This window comes from Pezoporus wallicus, unplaced genomic scaffold (assembly GCF_028554395.1).
Source record: "Pezoporus wallicus isolate ANWC-B61680 ecotype Strahan unplaced genomic scaffold, APGP_CSIRO_Pwel_v1 contig_6658, whole genome shotgun sequence".
Classification (NCBI taxonomy): domain Eukaryota; kingdom Metazoa; phylum Chordata; class Aves; order Psittaciformes; family Psittacidae; genus Pezoporus; species Pezoporus wallicus.
In genome coordinates this window covers 6,152,586-6,170,725 of record NW_026642312.1, presented here as the reverse complement: position 1 = coordinate 6,170,725, position 18,140 = coordinate 6,152,586, and the positions used below count along the sequence as shown (strand labels likewise).

The 18,140-nt window shown below is 35.1% G+C and overlaps 1 protein-coding gene across 2 annotated transcripts in view; it reads right to left on the bottom strand.

The window, feature by feature from the left end:
• Positions 1-18,140, bottom strand: part of ABCA13 (ATP binding cassette subfamily A member 13) — a 173,001-nt gene that overhangs the window by 102,307 nt on the left and 52,554 nt on the right. For both annotated transcript variants that reach the window (XR_008974827.1, XM_057428773.1), the window contains exons 26-33: positions 16,158-16,297; positions 11,811-11,924; positions 10,663-10,753; positions 7,099-7,275; positions 4,691-4,991; positions 3,789-3,903; positions 2,518-2,847; positions 640-709 (exon numbers count right to left, since the gene is read on the bottom strand). Coding sequence is in view for 1 of the 2 variants with exons in the window: in XM_057428773.1 (XP_057284756.1) it covers positions 640-709; positions 2,518-2,847; positions 3,789-3,903; positions 4,691-4,991; positions 7,099-7,275; positions 10,663-10,753; positions 11,811-11,924; positions 16,158-16,297 (1,338 nt within the window). In the remaining variant the exon portion in view is untranslated. The remainder of the gene's footprint in view (positions 1-639; positions 710-2,517; positions 2,848-3,788; positions 3,904-4,690; positions 4,992-7,098; positions 7,276-10,662; positions 10,754-11,810; positions 11,925-16,157; positions 16,298-18,140) is intronic.

The following is an 18,140-nucleotide window of genomic DNA, read 5'->3' as shown; positions in this document are numbered from 1 at the left end:
CATGTTAAAACATATAACAACCTGTTAGAACATTTAGCCAGTTTCCAAACATTTTTCTCTTCCTGACATTTAAACATAATAGGGTGTTCTCAAGCATTTCTGCACCTGCACAGTAGTTCAGCAGGGATTTTTCCACTGCACTCAAGCTTGCAGAAATCCCAGGTCCCAGAGACCAAGGATGATGTACCATTGGTGAAAGAGGATCAGATTAGGGAATACTTAGGCAAACTGCACATACATAAGTCTCTGAACCCTGATGGGATGCACCCAAAAGAAATAAGGGACCTGGCAGATGCTATTGCAAGGCCACTCTGAATCTTTGATTGATCATGGCAACTAGGAGACATGGCTGAAGACCAAAAGAAACAAATATCACTTGAAGAACAAGGACCCAGGGAACTACAGGCCAGTCAGCCTCACCACATTCCTTGGGAAGGTGATGGAGCAACTAATCCTGGAAACGATTTCCGGGCACATTAAGGACAATATCATCAGGAATAGTCAGCATAGCTTCACTGGGAGGAAGTCATGCTTAACCAACTTCATTAAAATTCTGTGATGAAAGGGCTGGCCTGTTAGATGAGGGGAGACTACTGGGTCTTGTCTGCCTAGAGCTTTTCTTCTAACCAGAGACCTTACCTGTTTCTTGGCCCTCAAAGAATGTAATGAAAAATACTCCTTGCCCAAAGGCAGTTGTAGAAAGAAGACACTACAACAACAGAGAAAGAGGATGCAAACATCAATAAAACACATCATTAACATGTTCCATGAAATAAAGTATCTTGTGACACTAAAAGCAAGCACAAAACATATAGAGGTTTCTTTCATGTGAGTGAATGGTCATTGTTTTCTTTTATATTTTAGCAATACTCCTCCACATACTGTAGTAGTATTTGCTCAATTTTAAAGAGCTCCATCACCTAGCTATTAAAATTGGAAAGCATTATTTAACTCTATAAGAGGTTGTAGATCATCATAAATATATCACATACTAAAAGCATATAATGTCTAACACGGTAAAAGCATGCAAAGGAATGTACTTTCTGTGAAAACATCAGTCATCCTACTCGTTTTTGTAAGACCAGAACTCAAAAAGAGACAGAGGCAGAAAAAACATGTGCACTGAGTACTATATACTGAGACAGCAATTTGTGCAAGAGAATAATATTTGACTTCCAAAAATGCAACATAGTCATGCTGTATTGCAAAAGTACATATGGAAAATGAGCAAGTTAGTGATGTAGAACAACAAGGAACTGCAACTGATAGTCAGTGGAAAAACACTGGTGAGCTCATGAAGGAAGGCTGATGGGGAGATCCAAAACATTACTAAAATTGATAAGCATAACTCAGTGATAAAATTCTGCAGTCTGAAAGTGATCTGAAATCGTTCATTTTATCTCATATTTTAATTAATGAAATTAAGTAAGGTTTCTGACAAAAAAGTAATACAGACTGCTAGCTCTCTGAAGAAAGAACTGTGACATAGGCTGCTACTAAAAAAATAATAATTCAAAATCGTTACTGGCATGGATTACATTTTTGTACAGAAAAGTTTGTGTTAATTCCCATCAACTGGGTCCCTGTGTCTTAGGTTCCTAAGATTTCACCACCTCACTTAGTGGCATGTCCCCTCTCCAAAATTATTGCCCTTTTTACATGCTGTTGCATCTGATTTTCAGTAAATGCAGGATATCTGAAGAGTTATTTTGAAATAACTGATTTTGAAGAGTGCAAGGTTTCTGATGTGTACTTTTCCCTCTCTGTGGCCCAAAGGAGCAGAAAAAAAGCAACAACAACAACAACAAAAAATTCAACCCTGCCTATTTATTCCTGAAATCTACAGTCTTATGCAAAGAATCAAGATATTTTATTTAACCTACTGACACTGAAAAAGTGTCCTTTTTTTTAATAGCATATAACTTGTGAAATATGGTTTTCATTGTATGATGGTGATATTTGATATCCCAGTTGTAGATACAGTGTGTTAAGATAGCACAAAGACATTAAACAGCCAATGGCATTCATAAAACAGGAAATGGCATGGAAGAACCAATGCCAAAGAAACATATACTGCAGACTGTATAGCTAGATAGACACTAGACAAATTTCTGATCTAATCTCCAGTTATACTCAACAGAGAATCAATTACTATTTTTCCTTCAAACAATGACTTTCAGGAGATGCATATCATCAGGTGTGCTTGAAGGTACATTACCATAACACATATTTTTAAGTCAAAACATAAAGAGAACTCATGAGCATGAGAAATGCATCTTCCTTGAGGCTGCTTCTTTCCCCAGTTTTGTAAAATTTCCCTGAAAATTTATTTTTTATTCCATTCTACATCCAAAACACTTTCTCCATAGGATATCTATTCATGTGACTTGCTTCCAGTGAAACAAAGCAGATATAAACCTGGGAAAAATAAGTAAATTATAATCTACAGTTTCAAAACTGTGGAAATCTACAGGATGTTTGGAGAAGAAAAATTGGAAAAGGAAAAGAAATATTTACCATTATAATCTGGATGGTGAAACTCAGCTGGTTCTGCAAGACCAGTAAAACTATGTAGGGTAAAAAACTGATCATATATACAAGGCTGGCGCAAAGAGCTGCTGTATCAGCACTGCTAAAAAATACTCCCCAAAAATAGCTTAACATAATAACTGTAACTCCAAAGTCCATGAGAAAAAGGAAGATGAGGGAGCCATTGCTATAAGCAAAGATACCACTTGCTTTTAAAATGATGGCCAGAGCACAGCTGCTTATTGTGAGCACAGTTACATTTTCCAGAAACCAAGCAAAGAAATGAATGGCTGGATGTACACCCATTGTCTTCATATACTGCAAGACAATATAGCAAAGAGAGTTAAAGTTAGGAAACAAATCTTCTCTGTGTATATTTGCTTTTTTTTTAATTTCAGCAAAACATGTTGCCACCAAGACAACCCCAGCTCCCCAGAGGATGTCGTCTTCTACTTAAATGACTGCTCTCTTTTCCCTTTTCTGGGCTACCCCTTCTGTTCCTCTTCTTTAAAAACAAACAAACAAAAAAACAAAAAAAAACAAATAATAATGCTTTTGGAAACAAGCTAATACTATTTCTGAAGCTTTTTTTCATAAGATGAACAAAATTAACTTAATAAAGTTGATTTTATAGTTTAGAGCATTAAAAAGGCCTATCTTACAACAGAAAGTTTAGAGAAATTAGATCATTTCCCAAATTAAATAAGGCTTACTCCAGCATACAACCAGTATAATTCCTCCAAAAAGAGTATATTTAGCCATACAGAAAATGTATCATAAAACCTCATCCTTCCATATGCTCAGCATCTCCTAAGACTAGCTGGCAATATAAGCAAATAATTATGTAATTTTTTCTATGTCATCCTCCCTTATATTTCTGACAGTTACGCAGTATGTGGCAAATTTTTTGTCTGGTTTAGGAAGTTTTATCACTGTAGACTACATATAGCAAATCAATCCAATATAAAAAACATTCTGATAACAAGGGCTTTTCCCAAACATTTTCCAGCTTCAACTTTTATGAATCTTTTGCTCCTTGCTTTTTGTCTCAGGGACAATATTTGCATACCAAGAGGACTGATGCTCAGTGTTGTGAATCTCTGTTGGCACCTAGAACTAGAACCTACAGCCCAGAGGAAATAAACAAAAGCAAAGCCAGCTGGGTTATGAGTACATAAAAGTACCTCAAAGTTTACGTTTTGTATTTCAGTAGGCTTTAATAAATAAATTTTATTTTCAGGCAGTAATCTGCCTCTTACCTCTTCAAGATGAATTTCTCTTTCATAAACCAGTCTGCGAACCATGCCAGCAACTGAAACTATCCATGTTAACATCATCATAAGTGGGAAAAAGAATCCTATATTGTTCAAGAATCTATGAAAACATACATGCAGAGTTGTTACCCGAAAAGTTAAAATATTTTTTAGGAGAATGTTAACATGTGAAAAGTATTCTCAAAGTATGCACAAAAGAATGTCTGACATGAGCAATAAGACTTGTTCTGGTTTTTCATGTAACAAGCCAAACATATGTATTGTTACTATAATATTATATCAATATTTGTCAACAATACAACTAATGTAATCACTCTTTAGGGCTCCAAAGTCAAACAGAATTCAGATTTGTGTCTATGGTAAAGTAATATATTTGAACAGTAAAGAATAACATGAGCCAGTCTACATTTGCTCCACTTTAACAGTTATATTACCACCAAATAATTTTAAATTCTAATGCTCAGGATGTTTTGATTGTTTTACAAAGAACAATCCTACACTTTTTCTTTCACCAATTTTATGTTGCATTTCAACACATACCAGGGACCAATTCACAGTTTGCATATAGGGAAATTGAGGATGGAAAGTGGTTTCTTAGCATAATTTAAGTTAGTTGCACAATATGTTGACAGTCTCTGCCCAGCAGATTACTACATAGTATAGTTGCAAACAGCTCTTAAGGGGTCATTTGCCAGACAGATGTTGTATAATGTGTTGTGGTCACAACTGTTAAACAACATTTGCTATGCTGTGATATTCTGGTATTGGTTCAATCCTGTACTGAGATATACAGTCACCCACTACAAAGACCTAGTGGCTTCCAAAGTCCTCTAGCATTAATTTAATAAAGATAATATATTGAAATAAAAAGCTGAGGGTTTACTTACAGATCACTGGTATGACAAGGGTAAGGCATGGCTTGCACCTGAATGTCTGGCTCTGAGGTATCTGTCCCAGTCTGTGCTGAAACAATTGCCCTTTCAATCATGTCTTGAAGAGGGATAAAGATATGGTTGTATTTAAACCCATCAGCTGGTAACTTCTGGGGATGGGATTTCCACACTGGGTTTTTAATCAAATCCGTCCTCATGCTATAGAGAATGCTGGTTCTAATTGTATATGAAATGTGTCGTGGTAGGAGATTGCTAGAATCTTGCATCTTATTCTTTGGCGTATCAAAGATGATACCTGACACAAGAAGAAAAGGAACTTCGCATCCAAGCTTATATGATTTATGCTATTTACATAGCTAACTCACGGCCAATTCTCATGTGATAGTAGGCTACATTCACCTGTCAGGGCAGATTTCATGACCTTGCAACACAAAAATGGTAGGTTTCTTAGAAATTTACATTTTATAAGATTCATGATTATGAAATGTAAAAAAAAAAAATTCACATGATAAATGGGTTTGCAATAAGCATTCTTAACAGAGAAAATCCTTCTGTGATTTGCTTGGGGGTTTTTACTGCAGTTTATTCTCTTTGTATTCAGATTTAACCCCTTTTTGATGACCGATCTCAATTCCAAAGTGAAAGCAGCAGCCATAAAATTTGTTGATGAAAAGATAACACCTCACAGAAGTGGGTGACAAAGGAAACAGTACCAAATCACTAAAATTTCCTCATTTTTAATTTCTGAGCCAATTATAAAACTTTTGTTTTAACATAGCAGAATTTGCATGTTTATTTTCTCTAGCTCTGTATGAAATTAAGAAAGCAAAAAAAGGCAGATGAAAGCTTAATCTGTAATTGGGAAAATGATGTTGAACACAGCAAATTGTTTACATATTTTTTCTGATGACCCAGACTTTTTAGGACTCCTTGATGAATGTGAAATGTTGACCTCTTTCCCTTAAAAAGGGAAAAGGTATTTTAATCAGCACCTGGCTCTCTGGAAGATAATATGATATAGAATAGTCTGCTATAAAGATTTTATCTTTTTTCACTGGAAAAAAATCTCATTTTCTCACTTATGCAAACATTTAATTTCCTAAGATATTTCAAGAGGTTATGAAGGCTTTAAAGACTACAAACAAACCAAGTAAGAAAAATTCCACTTTAGTTTCATGTCTTACTGTGTAAAGGAATGTATGCTTATATCTGAGCATGTAATATTGATGTGTTGGACACATTTGACCCCTTAAAATGCCATCTTCCCTCTTCAAGCATATGAAGAGACTGTAAGGCCACAGTAATGAAAAAACTACCAAAAAATATCTTGGCTTATGCTAGCATATGACCGTTCTCTATGCAAGCAGAAACAAAACAGATTTAGAATTTGACAATTTGATTTTCTGAGGGCCAGCAGGTATCTGTTTGTTTCTTCTCTTGAAGGGGAAATTTCACTTCCTACTAAGCAGTCCTGAGAAATTCCCCTTATCTCATGTTATGGCCTGCTGGTTTTACATGGATTGAGGGCTGTCATTACCAGATTGTGTAACAAACATACGATTCCAGACTGAGTAGTTTCATTCTCTACAACTGCTTTGACATGCCTTCTGTTGTGTACTTACAGGAGTCTAAGAAAAAAAAACACAAAACAACAAAACAACAGGGGGAAAAGGGGAAAAAGATGTGGCACACTTTATATAGGCTTAAATTGGGCTCTCATTTGGGAAGGCTACATGCAACTTAAAGCATTTTATGCAAAAGGAGAAGGTGTGGTAATAAGAAAAACAGTCTTGTTTTTTGAACTCTTTTGAACAATTAATTAATTCTCAGTAATAAGGATACAATGCAGAAAAAGGATAGAGAGTACAATCCAAAGGAAGAAAAGAAATACATCTATAGCTTAAGAACTCATTTACTCTGAATAAACAAGCTAATTTCTCTACGATGTTGGTTTAGGAGTAAACCTTACCGAAAAAATCCTTTTCTCCTTTTTGTAAAGAAAAAATATAAATGTTAAAATTCAAAAGTATGTAAGTTAGATTATTTTGTCATAATAAGTAGTCAAGTTTACTCAGTATCCTGCATATTTCAGATTTTTTTATTCTACTTTAAACATTTGCTGTTTGTTTGTTGTTTTTTTTTTTTTTGAAATGACAGACCACAAGGATTCACTTAGCAGCTTGACCATTAAAATAACATAATTAGCCTTTACAACATATGTTACAGCATTCAAATGTTGGGGAATACCCCTAAGGTAAATGTGCTTTATGTTTCATATATTGTATGTGGTTTAATAAATATTCTGAAATAGTGTAAAGCTTAACCTACCTTATAATAAACATAGACAACAGTTAAAAAGTCTGATGTTTTCCATCGATATACATTTTAACTAAGGTACTTACTAGCCAATAAATTATTTTGCTGCATGAGCTCATGAGCCTTCTCCTCCAATTTCTCAACAGAGTCAAAAGCCTGGAAGCGGTCCAATAACACACAGGAAGATATATTTACTAGAAGCTGTGACAACAGGTCAATCTGTTTACTTGCTGAGCTGTTAAGCATCTTTTTCATCATAGTTTCTAAGACAAGGAAACAAAATTGGATTTCCTCGGTTTTAATGTGCAGACCAGAAATGTTTGTTCTCACTTGCACATCCTATAAGAGTAAATAACTTTTTTATTTAAAAAAGGAAGAAATTTTTGAAGCATAAGAATTATAATGTGAACTTGTGGAGCTGTAGCTCATGTTTCAATAGCTTTTGGAAGTCCTCAGCTACATTTTCCTTCAATTTCATAGCAACAAAAATGTAACAAATTCCAGCAAAGTTCTAGAAAGAGACAATGCCTGTGAAGCTGTAGGACTTCTTACATTTCCTTATCTTTCCATAACTACTCCCACAGATACTAGTGAGTTACTGTACTTTGATCATCACAACAGAGATCCATCTCTTTCATTCAGTAATGTATTGGCCAGTTATTCTGTCTTTGGCATTGTAAATATTTCAAGCACCCTGTTTATATATAAGGCATAAACATGCAAGAAAAGCCTACAACTCCTCCATTCAGACTTTGATCTTATCTATGGATCCAGGAGGAATGTGTACCTCAACCAAAGCATGACTTCCAAAACCACTGAAACTTTGGAGAAATTCAGATATTCACCCATTGATAGAAAATGTAAAGATAGTGCTATATCATTGTTCGAGAGAATAACCAGAATAGCATAATCTAGAAACAATCTTAACTCATTTTGATTTGATAGAAATGCCTGATTTTCTCAGGTAAAATACAATGCAAAAAATAAAATACAAAAGCATCCAACATAAGTTTCCATCTTAAATTTTTCAGGACTCACTTGAAGATACAGGATTTAAAAAGGATGGATGGTGACCGCATTTGATTACAGTGGTGACAGACAAACCCTGGATCATAGGTGTTATTAAGCATCAGCACAGGAAATATTACAAAAGGAAGGCAGATAAATGGAAAAATACATGGAGCAGTCTGAAGAAAAGACAAGATTAACAGTGAGAAAGGATTAAGATTGTAAGAAGAAAATGTAGAGGAACTGATAGTCTGGAACGCTAGACTAGATAGCCTAGACAGGCAAGCAATGACAGGGTGAATTCATGGGTTGAAGAAAAACAGCACCAAATATTGACTCTATATGTCTTATTTTCTGCTATCAATCCTCTGTGTTCACAAGACTTTGCAGCAGGAGTAATAGGGTGAATAGCATGTTTCTAAGACCCTTAGCAATTTATAAAATTGTAGAGAAGTAAAAAAACATACAAACATAAGCACCTTGGATTTCAGCTTAATTGGAAATCAGCTTAATGCAAGTGTAGATGCAATAAACCAAGGGAAAATTTGCTTTAGTTACTTAGAAGGCAAAATATATAATCACACAGGTCACATGATTTTAGAAAATCCGAGCTTTGGATGGAATTAATCAGATTGTGTGTTGTAAAACCAATAACATATATGAATACATTTAAGACTTTATTGGATCCAAGCAAAATAATTACAGGACTAAGAAGCTGATGCAATATGAGAGCAATGAACTTTTAGAAACCATAAGAGTTTTATAGTAACAGCTGCAAGTGATTATAGACTAATAAAATGAACAAAAAATATAAAAAATGTACATAATAAAAGGGCTTAGCCATTTTTTTCAAAAAGCAAAATGACAAAGCAAATCTGTAAAAAGAAATGTATCAAAGTATAACTGCAGAAGAGTGCTCTGGCACTTTGGACAGATCAACTTCACAAAGGCATAAATGCTATTGTGATCTATAGCTCATATTGATTTTTACTTTTTATATGATGTTAATTTTATTGACTGTGTTCCATTAAAATAAAGAAATTCTAGTTTCATAGCCATTGTACTTAAATAATTTCCTGTATTCACCACCAAAACTATGAACCATTTATTACACATTGTCAAAAGTTCTTAGCTCTGCTAATGAGCTGCAGCTTGAGAAACACATACACAGATTTCTCTGATGATGTCTGCAACATGGAAGAAGTACCTGGTAACTCCAGAGATCTTGATATCTATTTAATGACATACTGTTTGCCCATAACCCATGAAGTTCCCAGTGTTAGATCCAACAAATAAAATTCATGTATTACTCAACTAATACAGAGACAGCTATTTTTCAGCAGGCCTTGAAGGTTAAGAGACTTGCTCTTTCCTCCCTCTTTTCCAGTTGTGTGATTCTGTGGAGCTTTTTTAGTTGTATTGTAAACCAGCTTCACCATGAGGGGTGAGATATGACTGACCCATACTCAGCACCAGTTCAGTGTTTAAGTAAATCTTCCAGAGAGACAGAAGGTTCAAGCTTTAGTCCCTTGCCTAAGGACAATACTGAGCCCGGATTCTTACTTTCTGGATTGAATTTGGGATATCATTTGCCATTTTTCTTAGTGAAAGTGTGAGCAGTTAGTCCTAGCCTTCAAACATAGCCTTCAAATCAAGATGAGTTTCAATTAAAGCTTCCTTTGTACATGATGTCACACTCTCTGTTATTACATTTTTCCCACTTTTTTTTCTTTCTGGTCCTCAAAATCATGAGCATTTCTTAAACTACTTTAGACTGCTTTTGTATGGACAGTTCCTTCTGGCACATACCAGCAACCATTTTAATTATCATGCACCTACCCTACTGACAGCAGGACATACTGGAGTTTTTCAGTTATTAAAATCTCATAAAATCTCTAAGTAACTTAAATTTCCAGCATAATCCCCTTTCCCATCAAAGCTGCACAGAGCTTTGGCTGGGTCTGCCCTAGGCTCTAGTTCTCATCACGTCACAGCCTGGCTGTGGATCTGTCCATGGTCCTGCTGATCTCGGCCCAGACCCCTACCTGTCTTGGCCCCAACATCACCCTAATAGTCCCACCTGCCCAATCCCAGGGCTGGGTCTGACTCTGGTAATTCTCTAACCTGAGCCCAGTCTTGGTGCTCCCTCATTGTAACTGTATCTCAGGCTTTACTAAGGCTCAACGATACCACAGACAACTAATTCTCAATAAAAGAAGAAAAAAAAAAAAAAGATACAGACAGCTTTTGATTAAATGTGTATCCAGACTATTTTTCTATTTATTTCCATTTAAAGTATATATATTCCTTTCAAAATTTACTACTACCTAATGGAACTGTTGCTACATGAGCCTTCTCCCTCCCTGCTTTTAAGTATGGCTACTATGTTTATAACTCTCGCATGACAGTTTGCCACCTCTAGATTGTTACCAGATTTTTCCAGTCTTTCAGTATTTTGAAATGAAAATTATCCAATCACTCACAAGAAAAAAAACTAGAAATATTTGATACTAACTCAACAAGATAATTTAAAGTCTGTTACTTTAGTATCATTTAAGTAGGCAAAACATTCAATTTCAACTGAACAGTTCTAAGTTCAAGTTTAATAAGGGTACTCAGTACATGTACTTTTATGTACATACCATATACTTGCATTTTTTTAAGGAGTTTTTCCATGTCAATATCCAAATGACTTTCTACGAAGTGCTTTATGAAATTGCTTTGCAGTGCTTCCTAAAATGAAAAGTCTTAGATATTACATCAGGTTTGTCTTCTTTAAAGAAATATAAAATATACATATACATTCATGTTTAATTCCATTACTGAGATTTCCTGCATAACACTGGAGAAGTCACTTAGCCTCTCCATGTCTTCTCCTCTTAAAAGTCTGACTCCACACATTTCAAGTAAACAGCAGAATATATACTCTCCATTGCTTACATCCCTGTCCTCCTTTACTGCCAATACTTCAGCTGTGAGTCCATTTTAATGTCCTTGCAAGTCTGCTAGGACAGAAACCCATTTTCCTCTCATGCAAGACTTTTGGCCCTTTATACTATTAGCTTTAACAGTAGTAAAAAAACACCTTTAAAAAAATGGCATTTGAGAGTTTCTTTTACATTATTTTAACTTCTTTACCTCATTCATCAAGTTCTAAGTGGGAAAAAATCATCAGCTCTACAAGAGCATCCTGGCATCTGCAAGTCTAATGCATGATTATTAGCATCATTCCTTAAACGAACTTACATAACAGTTCAATTGATATGTATGGACCATGACAGGACTGCTCTTATTTTCCCAAAGTGTTCCCATGCATGTTTTCACAAGTCAAACATGGTAAAACTAAATTTTATTAGGGGAAAAAAGGACACAAATATGTAGGATTGGAAAAATCCCAGTAATGAAATTACTCTCTTTTTTTTTTTCAGTCAATATTTTTCTCACATCTATTTTTTTATCAGCTACACACACTTTTGGAAAAAGCAAGTGATAAGCAAACAAGTTCCATAAATAAGTGTATAAAGCTTGTAGGTGTACCTATTTATTTCCCCGTTGCCTGGTAATACCGGACATAGTGAGGTAATACCGGTTTTAACTATTTTCATCTCAGAATTTTCTCAGTACCACATTGTAGGCTCATAAGCTAAAGCTAAACTGCCTCCTTTTCAGCAATTTTTAAACCTGAAGCCGATTAGATGGCTTAGATTAGATTAGTTTTACATGCGCAGAAAACCTTTCTACATTACAAAGAAAATAATCAGAAAATAGGAAGCCACCCCAGTTCACCAACCTGCAGGTGTGAGACTGTGAGGACATTTCCACTGGTTTTAAAAACCTCAGACATCCTAAGCCATGTCTCAGAATAAGTCTTCAAGTTTTCCACAAAACTAAAAGTGAAATTAGCCTGGAAAAACAATACATGAAGACCAATGATATAAAAACTGTGCGCAGCAAATCTTAAGAAAAAAGAAAAACTGTCACACTTAAGATCTTCTGCAACTCTTTTCCATTTAACTTTGATAATCATCACTAAGGATATCCATGTTTTCTTTTTTTCTACTTAAGAAAAGTATTTCCTGCAATCTCTGAATACCAAGCAAATTAAAGGCTCCCTGCAGCATGGATATTTCCTACTTGAAGTATTATAAAGACCTCTATTTTACAATATCTCTTTCACACAACCACAGACGTGTTTCAGAAAGATATTAAAAAGAAAACAGTTAGGACATACTCAAAAGAAAGCATTTGCAGACCTTATGGATCTTTCCTTCAAACTACTGTGACTAAATATGTAACAAAAGTGAAAGCTGGAAGCATGGTCTGAACAATGAATTGTAAACTTCAATTTGGACCACACTTTGCAGTAAGTCCTATTGAAAGTACACAATTTTTTGCCTTAGCATTTTAATTCACTCTTGCAAAATACTACTCCTAGCACAACATGGGAAAACAATTTGTGGTGATTATTTCTTCTTGTTTGTAGCATAGAAGGCCCCAAAGGGACCTTTGCAAATATTTTCATTTTCCTGAAAAAAATTATGCATTTAACTTCTGTGAGATTCCCCATTCCACTTCCCTTTAAAAAAAAAAAAAAAGAAAAATTATCTCCAAATAACAGAAGAAAGACTCAGAAAAAAAAAGGGGATTGTTTAAAATGAGAAGCCTTCCACACGGAGAGGACTTTAGAGAATGTCTCAAATTGAAGCATAATTTTAAAAGGTCATAAAGTTTAACAAAATGAACAATAAGTAGTTTCCAGGAAAAGATACCATCTAGCCAAGAACTCTAGGAGCACTCAAGGATTAAATGTTTGAAGAATTCTTTGTAGTGTAACCTCTTGATTAAAAATAATTTGTTATCAGGGAAGTGGAAAATTACAAATGCAATGCTATTCATAGGAAAGATGCTAGGGGAACCAGAGGAATACAGACTAATAATTCTGAAATCCATACTAAGCAAATTTTAAATTTGCTATAATAATAATAAATTAAAATAAAGAGTAGTAGTGGAAGTAAATAAAAGAAATAAACATAGTTGGGAGATAGAAACACAGGATTTTAAAAAAGAAGTTGCCTCTGCTGAAGTTGAACAAGCAAAGAAGAGGCAGTTGACACGGAGCACCTCATCAAAGACACTGTGAATACTAAGAGTTTATATAAGCTGAAAATGCAAGTGGACAAATTATAACAATCCACTCCTGGCAAGCCTGATCCTTAAGGTTTGGGAAGCCGGGACAGTATCTGGGGGAATATCACTTTACTGATTCTCCAGTTCTTCTCTATACAACCTTTACTGATTACACCAGAAATCAGAACCTAAGGCAAGAAGAATGTTTAATCTTACATGGTAAAGCAACTCCTGTGAGTTTGTATGCTAATGACCAGCTGGACTTTGATGCTTAATAGAAATTCTCATCAAGTTCTCTCTAATCAATGAAGATCCATTAAAATAAATATTCTTCATAACATCTAGGCTGGATATTGCCTTTGATTAAATTAGAGTATCAACTTTGGTCATGGATTGAATATGTCTAAGCCTCCTCATGATGTAAGAATAAAAATGGTATTTTAAGCTTATCGAACTGCTTTTATAATGACATCTTTTAAGAGGCTGACAAGTCAAGTGTGCTTATGAAGAGCCAGACAGGATATGTAAGATTAGAATAAGAAATTACTCAATTCACTATCAATTTTTATAATTATACTAGACAAAAGCCAGGAAACTGAAATTAATTAATTTGCTAGTTTTCTTTCTTTCATTCTCAGTTGTCTTGCCAATTATATATTTTCCTTATATATATATATTCTTTGACTGTTTCAATTGCAAAGAATAGCACGAAGTTGTTCTAATGTGATTGCCTGAATATAAGATCAACTCTGAGACTCTTTTGAAATAAGAAATGCTTTCATAAGATCAGCTCAGTGGCAAAAAGTTCAGTAGTAAAAGCAAGGATCAAAGACATCACACACTGTCTTTGAACTCCCAGATGCCAGTTGCCACTGAACTTTTTTGCTCTGTTAGCACTACAGGCTCTATCTGGTGGTCAGTTATTCTACACCTTAGAACTGTTGACTTCCCAGAAGGTAAAACCAGCAACCTCACAAGTTATTGAAGAATGATCAACTACACAGTCTTAATATAAAATAGTCCATGTGAAAAACATAAAGAATATATCTTCCTATACAAGCATCAATGTTCTTTTTAGCTTTACTCCTCTAATTCTTTCTTTTATTAAATACCTGCCATGTGGTCACATAGTATAAAATCAATTAGTACTTCTGTTCCAATTCCAGTAGAAGATTTGGCTCTGTAAGAGTTACAGAGTAATTTTTAGCAGCTAATTTTTTAGTAGATGTGTTTGAGACACTTGGGACAATATTTTGCATTTAAATTTTGTTTCTGTTCAAGCAATAGCAGACAGACTTCCGTAATAGAACAAATGATAAAATTGCTGAAGAAACTCTCCTACTACTTGCATATTTACACATAAACAGATACACATCCATACTTGCTTGTTAGATCTACATGTCTGGGGGAAGTGTGAGAGCATATTAACAAAGATTCCTGAATAGGACGGTGAAAATTTTGTGAGCCGAAGAATACATAAAGCAAATGAGAAACTCTGCTGGAGGCACCTACCAGAATCTTTGCGCTGGTCCAGAGCACTAAAAAAAAAAACAATCAACCAAATAACAGCAACAAAACAACCAAAAAAAAAACCCCAAAAAAAAAAACAACCAAAAAAAAAACAAGCAAACTTCATCCTGAACTATATTACAGAGCCTTGCTTTCATTAGATCCATAGGAGAACACAATGTATGCAGGACATTTATCTTTCTTAGAGATGCTTTAAGAACATGATTTTAGCATATTAATTGGCAAAATAATGTGGAAATGTCTTAAGTGTCTTGTTTTAAATGTCATTGTAACATAGAATATAATTATCATTTCTCACATCTTATTCTTTATAGAACTTCCTTCTATAAGCGTCAAGTGCAGCTTCATTTCTGGCTGACTAAAAATTTAAAATTAATTATGCACAACTCTAGGGAGATGGCCTGTTGCCCAAATTAAAATTATTTAACAGCAAAATATGGAATCACTGAAACCTTATTTCCGATTCACAGCAGAAACCATAAAGTTACCTAGTATCTTCTATCTAGCATGTGTTTTTTTGGCTTAGTTGTGTTTGGGCTTTTTTTACTAACTTTTTAAAACAAAAGTCCAAATACTACAATACACTCCATTTGCATGGAAAATAGTTACTATCATATTTAAAGTAGCTACAGTCTTTTGTCATAACACATACAAGCAGTAATGCTTTTTCTACATTTTAAACTAACCTAATTACCATTCTTGCAATCAGTAATATTCAGGGTAAAAAATATACAGGTTCAAGATAAATGCAAAATTTACACAGAACTATACTTAAAACAATTTATCATCCCTCCTCTTAAAGAGGCCTTAAAGCTAGTCATGAACAATTCTTTCACTGTAGATAATTATGCTAAAGACAGAACAGCTACCATATCAAAACTGCAAAGGCAGTAAAACTGTTGAATAATATCAAGGCATCAGCATCCACACATATAGAAGCTCACTCATATTGCTGGTGTTAGAAACATAATCAAAAAGGATGTACTGCAGATTTTTTGGTTGGGTGGGTGTTTTTTTTTAAATGCAGCTCAGTGACTCCTCATAACAGACTTTCGTTCCTGAAGCCTTCCTTCCCCACAGCTACTTATTCTGCCCCACTAGAGTTTTCAGCATAAGAAACATTTGTTGAGGGCAAAAGCTCACTTGGAATACATATATACTACACCTCACTAGAATATGATTCACATGCTTCTTCTGCTAATATTCTCTTTTTAATCCATCTATACAAGATTTAATGGACTTTGAAAAAACTTCTGCTTTTCACACTGAGATGAGACCACTGTAACAAGTAGGATAAAAGATAAGAGATATATTAAGCTGACAGCGAGAGCCAGGTGAGAACTCAGGGGTCAGGGTGGATCCAGTTTTCTGAAAGGCAATTATCCAATTGCTCCTACCTATTGTAAAAGAAGTGGACATTTAAAATGAAGTACAAAGACAAAAATCAATAAATAGAAATAGTGTTTCTTTTGATACTCACCTTCTTCATCACCAGGTCAATCATGTTGATGTTTGAATTGTACAGTATCTTCCCATGCAATAAAGGTTTTAGGAGAGTCCAGAGCAAAGCACCATTAGAAGACTGCAAAACCTCCTGATAAAGCTTCAAGCAAAATGGAGCTGCAAAAGCAGAGATTCACTCACATTTAAGACAGAAAACAATGGCAAATTTGGATTATTATTATTATTAATTTCAAATAAAATCTTGAGTCTTAATTTAGCATCTGCTATAACACCATGCTAAATACCATCGAATTGCCACCAAGCAATCAGTAAGGGTCCCTGAATAGGAATTATCTAACCACAGTCTGTGATAGTGTTGAGGATGCAGAACTCTAAACATGAGTGTCCTGGATTCAGCAGTAGCAGCCATTTTTTCTCCTTCTTAGTAGCAGGTGCAGTGCTGTGGTTTTGACTTTCAGCCTGGGAACAGCACTGATAACACCGATGTTTTCAGTTGTTGCTCAGTAACATTTACTCTGACCAAGAACTTTTTGAGTCTCATGCTCTGCCAGGGAGGAGAGAAAGCCGGGAGGAAGCAGAGACAGGACACCTGACCCAAACTAGCCAAAGAGGTATTCCACATCACAGCACGTCATGCCCAGTATATAAACTGGGGGCCGTTATCTGGAGGGGTTAGATCACTGCTTGGGTCAGGCTGGATATTGGTCAGCAGGTGGTGAGTGGTTGTGTTCTCTCCCCTTGTTATTTCCCTTATCATTATTATTATTGGTGGTAGCAGCAGTGGTTTGTGTTATACCTTAGTTACTGGACTGTTCTTATCTCAACCCATGGGAGTTACATTCTTTCAATTCTCCTCCCCATCCCCTTTGGAAGGAAGGGTGGGGAGTGAGCGAGTGGCTACGTGGTTCTGGGTTGCCGGCTGGGCTTAAACCACAACAATGAGACAAGCAAAAAAGAATTACAAACTAAAGAGGTTCTCACATTTGTGAAAACCAGCCTGTGAACCCCATCTATCCTAAAAGTTACATTAGTGAATTTTAGAGTGGAAGGATGCACAAAACGTCTGCCCAGAAAACGAATGCTGAGGGAAGAGTGACTTTGAAACATTCAGACTTACTCCTCACCCTTGGTTGTTCTGCAGTTTTCTATTCTTACTTAAGAAAGAAGTAGGTATACAGAAATTCCTTCACAAATACACATTTTTTTATTTGTATGATTTTGCGATAACCTACTAAAAGCACAAGGGAAAAACAGCATGGCACAACTTCTTGATTTGAAAAATCTAATCAGTTTACTTTTCCATTCCTTAATGAAAAACACATGTTCCTACATTAGGTGGGGTTTATAATGCTTTAGAATGCATGTCCTTCAGAACTGGGATCCAAAGAATATCCCACTACAAGACACAAGATATCCCACTGCACTTGCACTCAAGTAAGGTCAATTAGTTTACTATCAGAAACATTTAGATTTTTATGTCCAACTCATGTGTTTTGGGGTGGGTTTTTTTATTATTTATTATGAGTGGATTTAGAAATATCCCATTTCCAGTGCTGTGTAGAAATATTAAGTAATGTCATTAACTCCTCAAGGAAGACAAATTATTTTACGTAATCGAAAACTAGGACAAAACCATGTAAACTCCTGCCAAAAGTTAAAGAAACAAGTGTTTCTTTGTTCAATTTTTCACTTTCCTCAAGGAAACAATCATTACTAAACACAATCATTGCTAAACGAATGAATTAAGAGGCTTCAAGCTGGTCAGTCAGAAATATCAATATGCCAAAGACCGAGAGGTCTGGCTAATTTGAGTCTGATTTTCAGAAAGTCATTGGCAAGTGTCTGGTACACAAAATAAGTGCAAGTTAATCACTGTGAAGGAGTACAGATTAAGTTTCTGTGGCCACCTAGAAATGTTTCTACTTTGATTTTACATTGCCTCATTTACCAATTTTTTAAAATAAAAGAAACAGAATTCATTCACTCATATGAATGCTGG